A 5,962-nucleotide genomic window follows, 5' to 3' on the forward strand; every position below is an offset into this window, starting at 1 on the left:
ATGATGAAAAACGTGTCATTCACGAAATATTATTTTATTTCCCCTCTCAAGTATAACTCACTCACACTCACATTTCAAAGTCAATCTTCATTCATTCTAAAAATCCTAAATGAACTAATAAAATGATGCCTTAGTAACATTTAAGTATCCTTCTTTTTGTATTTTTTGTTGTAAAATTATCAATGATATTTTATGATCAAGTTCTCTTTCAAAATTTTATTTCAATAGAAATCAAAGTGAATTTATTTATTCTATTTTTTATATAGTAAATCACAAATTAAATTTTAATAATTTTAATTTAATAAAAATTCTTTCAACAGATGCAACAATAGCATGAATATGTATTATTATTATTATATATGTCGTGCGTGTATTAAGAAAATAATTAATATATATACTAATAAGTAAATAACAATTTTGTATATTTTAGATAGGGGTTCTGGCCAATCGTTCTATATACTTACGCTCAGGTCCAACACTATCCACATCCACGGTACACTAAAAAATATTTTCAACATCCACTACAAGTCAAACCAACTAAAATCACTTGTTAGGGAATTCAAAAAATTATAATTAATATCAACGAGATAAAGACTTAATCTGATCAAGAGAGTTTTTAAGATCATATTTTTATGCGGAACTTTAATTAAGACATTTATATACATGTGAGATTTTTGTTTGTTGTTGGTTTGATGTAAGACTAATAACTCGCATTTAAATTTGAACATGTAAATAATGTATTTTAATGAAATTTTATATAAAATTAATATAGTAAGTGCTAAAGGTTAATTTAATGGCAATTAAAAAAAAAAGTCATTCATAAAGCCTGATTCTATTTACACGTGTTGAAATTATTAACCACCATATCATGTCTTGATTAAAACTCGAGATCGTACAATTATTACAAATTTATGCCATTTCATTTAAAAAAAAATTATTTTTATATGTGTATATGTTTATCTCTATCTAACTAACGTAAGAAAATTACTATAAAACAACCGAGCACAAGAAATCATTCATATAATATACGTTTACATAATGGTGGAGGAACATGGAAGGAAGTATTGTTAAACTTTGATACCTTTTTTGACAAATAAATTTTTTTAAAATGGTATTATTAATGTAAATTAAGTTTAGACTAATCGTAAACAACAATTTTTGATTTTATTATCTCATTAAATAGTTATAATTTTTCTGATATCATTAAATCAATGGCGTGTATATTTGTTTGCGTGTAAAAATGCGACGGTATATAGTCGTTAAATTTTGATACTTATCCCATGTGAGTTTCAACTTTGACACGGAATCATTATTGACGGGGTTGATTTTAATTACTTCTTTAATTGTTTTCCATGCAAATTAGACACACGGAATTAATGTAACCGTGCCTCGATTGTTATAGGTGGTTGCTTCGTTGATAACAACTCATTACATTTAGTTTACTAACATGTTGGACTAAGACTCTGATATTCTTAATATGCTCGTCTGTTACACTGATGCAATATTTAAGTTGTTCGTCTTATCTCCTGTTAATAAACAGTGATATAATGTCAGTGGGAGACATGGAAGACAATGTCTTATATTAATCTTTTTTTTGCTCAATTTTTCAAATTTTTTTCAAATTAACTATATATATATATATATATATATATATATATATATATATATTTCATAAAAAGACATACAAATTTTAAATTATATAGATTGATTAAAGTTGCATATAACATATGAATAATGTTTTCAAGTATGATCAGTTAACAGAAGAATATTAACCTACATATTGTATTATAATCCTGAATGCATATGATTAAAAAATGTCGTCCAAATAGTAGCGTATTAGAACTGAAATATTTTGTGTTAATTTGAAATAAAAGAAGTTGAATTTTTTTTATTGTCGATAAATTGCCTTAAGGAAGAGTCGCCTTTATAAACTCGGGAGTCTTTAAGGAAATCACAATTTACAAAAGCAATTTATAACTGAGAATAAAAAAGATAAATTTTTATATATAGTTATAAAAATTGAGTATTTAATAAATAAATAAATTGAATTATAAGGTATTGGGAAAAAAAAAAGACCTTCACGAGACATCGTTTCAAATATATAATTATTATTAAAAAAAAAACTCTCTTTTCTTTTTCTTTATTATAATATATTATATTATCTCATACTATAATATACAATATATTATAGGCTAAATTACATTTGTGGTCCTTTAATTTAATTTCAAGTAACGTTTTAGTCATTTATTTATTTATTTTTTTTCGATTTAGTCCTTTATTCCTAAAAATATCAAATAAAGTATGAAAATATGAGTTTATTTGAAGATTTGCGTTACGAAATTAATGAAATTTGTATTATATTGAAGAATATAATTAAATTTATGAGTTTTGATTGAATTTTTTTTTGAATTTTTGTATAAAAAAGGATATCGTTGTTGAAATTTTAAAACATAAAATATTAAATTGTCACTTAAAATTAAAATAAAGGACTAAGTCGGGAAAAAAAAGAGATAAATGACTAAAACGTCACCTGAAATTAAGTTAAGGGACCACAAATGTAATTTAGCCTATATTATATACTTAACTATTTTTCCTTATACGAGATTCATTTTGTTACTTGTATTTTATAATTGATTTAATAAATAAAAATATTTTTTTTCCATCAAAATTAATCCCATTCGAGATATTATCAAATATTAAATATGAATGCATCTTTAATTAAAATTTGAACTTTAATTTACCATGCTTACATTTTTTAGAGACTAGCCTCTTCCACTAGATCTAATTGTTAGTAACAAGTAAGAATAATTATTGAGAGCAATTAATTAACACTAAAATTGCAAATTAATTACATGTAGATATATGTTTAAAATTTGATCTATAAAATCACAAAACTCTAACATCAAGATTCTAACATTTGATGGTAGACAGTGGCACTTAGTAGGTTGGTGCCAAATACTCAATGGTGAAAAACTTGTTATTTGACTATTTATTTCGAGTATAAATTGCAAATATAAAATTTTAGAATTTTCAATATACGAAATTAAGAATATCAATGTAATTTTTTAAAATATTAGGATATATTATAATAAAAAATTGATATCCTCCTTAATATTCTGGTTGCACGGATTAAACGACAATTCTATCTACATATTTAAAAATTCAACTTTGTCCTTGTGTCTAAATCGGTCAATCCAAATGCATATTAAAGACTTTTTTATATCATTGATATGGTGGAAGAAGAAGGTACTTACAACTACTGCCTTCACACATATTGTTACAACAATTGTGTTCAATGTTCTGGCATGAATTCAACAAACCAAACATTATACTAAACCAAGACATATTAACTCCTAATACAACCAATTAATCTAAATTACTAAATAAACATTAATACTTAATTGGAATAACTTCAAATGAGTTGTACTTTCAAACTTGATCGTGATAAATAATTCACACTTGGAAGAATTATCAATCTTCTTAATCAAATAATATATATATATATATTAAAAAGGAAAATAGTAATATTTTTAGTTTTCGATAAATGGAAAATGACAATAAACATTATTCGTTCTTTTATTATTTTATTTTAATTTTTAATATAATATAAATAAATGGCAATATTAATTGGAGTAGTGAAACAACGTTGTTGGTATAAAGAATGATGCTAATAAGTACTACAACAACAATAATGATTTTTGACAATAAAATAATAACAAGTATAGTATTTTTGTAATCTATAATTTATATAAGCAATTTTGAATTTTGATTTAGAGATGAGAAAATATTTTGAATAAAGTATGTTTTGTTCAGTTTTTAATAAATGAAAGGACAGTTCTTTTTAGACATTTTTTTTCTTCTTAAGTAAATTTAAAATCATATCTATTTAAACCAAACATAAATTTAGTTAAAATTATTATCTTCTTTTCTCTTACTTACTAATTTTTTAAATCAGAGATATATTTATTTTTCTTCCATCCCCTTCATTCAAATCTTCATTAAATCAAACAGACACTAATAGAGAAAAGACAACAGATTATTAGATTACTATTCTCATTCCCTCTACCAAATGGAGGTTACCCAATAAAGTCCTTCCAATTTCAAACGACAAGCCGTAACAAGATTTTTTCAGAGAATGAGTGACGAAACCGAATATGCATTTGCGATTGCGAGCCACTTCCATTGTGAACAATCCACTCACCCAACGCTCTCACCTCATTCACTCTCACTCCAACTCACACCCTTCCTCTCATCTTCCTCAATGGTTCTCCATCCTCCGTCACGCCATCGCAGCCTCCGACTTACTCCTTGGAAAACGCACCCACGCCCTCATTTTAACCTCCGGCCACACTCCCGATCTTTTTCTAACCAACAACCTCATTACCATGTACGCTAAATGCACCTCTCTTACCTCCGCACGCCAACTGTTCGACATAACGCTTCAAAGAGACATCGTAACTTGGAACGCCATTCTCGCCGCGTATGCTCACACCATAGAACTCGATGACTTCCACAAAACCCATGAAGCCTTTCACCTCTTCCGTATTCTCCGTCAATCCACCGTGGTCGCCACTCGTCACACTTTATCTCCTCTCTTCAAGTTGTGTCTTTTCACTGCTTCTCCCTCCGCTTCCGAGACCCTTCACGGTTATGCCGCTAAGATTGGGTTGCAATGGGACGTGTTTGTCGCTGGTGCATTGGTTAATATATATGCTAAGTTTCGACGAATTAGAGAGGCGCGTGTTCTGTTTGATAGAATGCCTGCGAGGGATGTGGTGCTTTGGAATGTCATGTTGAAGGCTTATGTGGAAATGGGTCTTGGTGATGAAGCTTTGGTTCTTTTTTCCGAGTTTCATCGAAGTGGGCTGCGTCCTGATTGCATTAGTGTTCGTACTGTTCTAATGGGGTTTGGTAAGAAAACTGTTTTTGAAAGGGAATTGCAGCAGGTTCGAGCTTATGCTACCAAGTTGTTTATGTGTGATGATGATTCGGATGTTATTGTTTGGAACAAAACTCTATCTTCGTATCTCCAAGCAGGTGAAGCTTGGGAAGCCGTTGATTGCTTTAGAGATATGATCAAATTGCATGTGCCGCTTGATAGCTTGAGTTTTATTGTGATTCTCTCTGTGGTTGCCAGTTTGAATCATCTTGAACTGGGAAAACAGATTCACGGTGCTGTTTTAAGGTTCGGATGGGATCAATTTGTTTCTGTTGGGAATAGCCTTATTAATATGTACATTAAGGGTGGTTCTGTTTATTATGCAAGAAGGATGTTTGGTCAGATGAAAGAAGTTGATTTAATATCGTGGAACACTGTGATATCTGGTTGTGCTCTGAGTGGTTTGGAGGAGGGTTCTTTAAGGTTGTTTATTGGTTTATTACGGAGTGGACTGCTGCCGGACCAATTCACCATTGCAAGTGTTTTGAGGGCTTGCTCTTCTCTTGAAGAAAGCTACTTTCTTGGTAGGCAGGTTCATACTTGTGCTTTAAAAGCTGGGGTCGTCTTAGATTCATTTGTTTCGACAGCTCTAATTGATGTCTATTCTAGGAGTGGACAGATGGAGGAGGCAGCACTTCTTTTTAATAACCAAAATGGATTTGATTTGGCATCTTGGAATGCTATGATGCATGGGCATATAGTGAGTGATAACTATCGTGAAGCCCTGTGGCTATTTAGACTAATGCATGAAAATGGAGAGAAAGCTGATCAGATTACTCTGGCAAATGCGGCTAAAGCTGCTGGGTGTTTGGTGGGGCTTCAACAAGGGAAGCAGATTCATGCTGTTGTTATAAAAATGAGGTTTGATTTTGATTTGTTTGTCATTAGTGGTATTCTGGACATGTATCTAAAGTGTGGAGAGGTGGAAAGTGCACATAAAGTTTTCAATGAAATCCCTTCACCAGATGACATTGCTTGGACCACTATGATTTCGGGATGTGTGGAAAATGGGGAGGAAGAGCG

General features: G+C 30.0%; 1 protein-coding gene across 1 annotated transcript in view; it reads left to right on the forward strand.

The window, feature by feature from the left end:
• Positions 1-3,995: 3,995 nt before the first annotated feature.
• Positions 3,996-5,962, forward strand: part of LOC101496549 (pentatricopeptide repeat-containing protein At4g33170) — a 3,927-nt gene continuing 1,960 nt past the window's right edge. Inside the window, exon 1 of the mRNA XM_004501361.4 lies at positions 3,996-5,955. Within this exon, the coding sequence (XP_004501418.1) occupies positions 4,155-5,955 (1,801 nt within the window). The 5' untranslated portion in view covers positions 3,996-4,154. The remainder of the gene's footprint in view (positions 5,956-5,962) is intronic.

The sequence above is a fragment of the Cicer arietinum genome, chromosome 5, assembly GCF_000331145.2.
Source record: "Cicer arietinum cultivar CDC Frontier isolate Library 1 chromosome 5, Cicar.CDCFrontier_v2.0, whole genome shotgun sequence".
NCBI lineage: Eukaryota > Viridiplantae > Streptophyta > Magnoliopsida > Fabales > Fabaceae > Cicer > Cicer arietinum.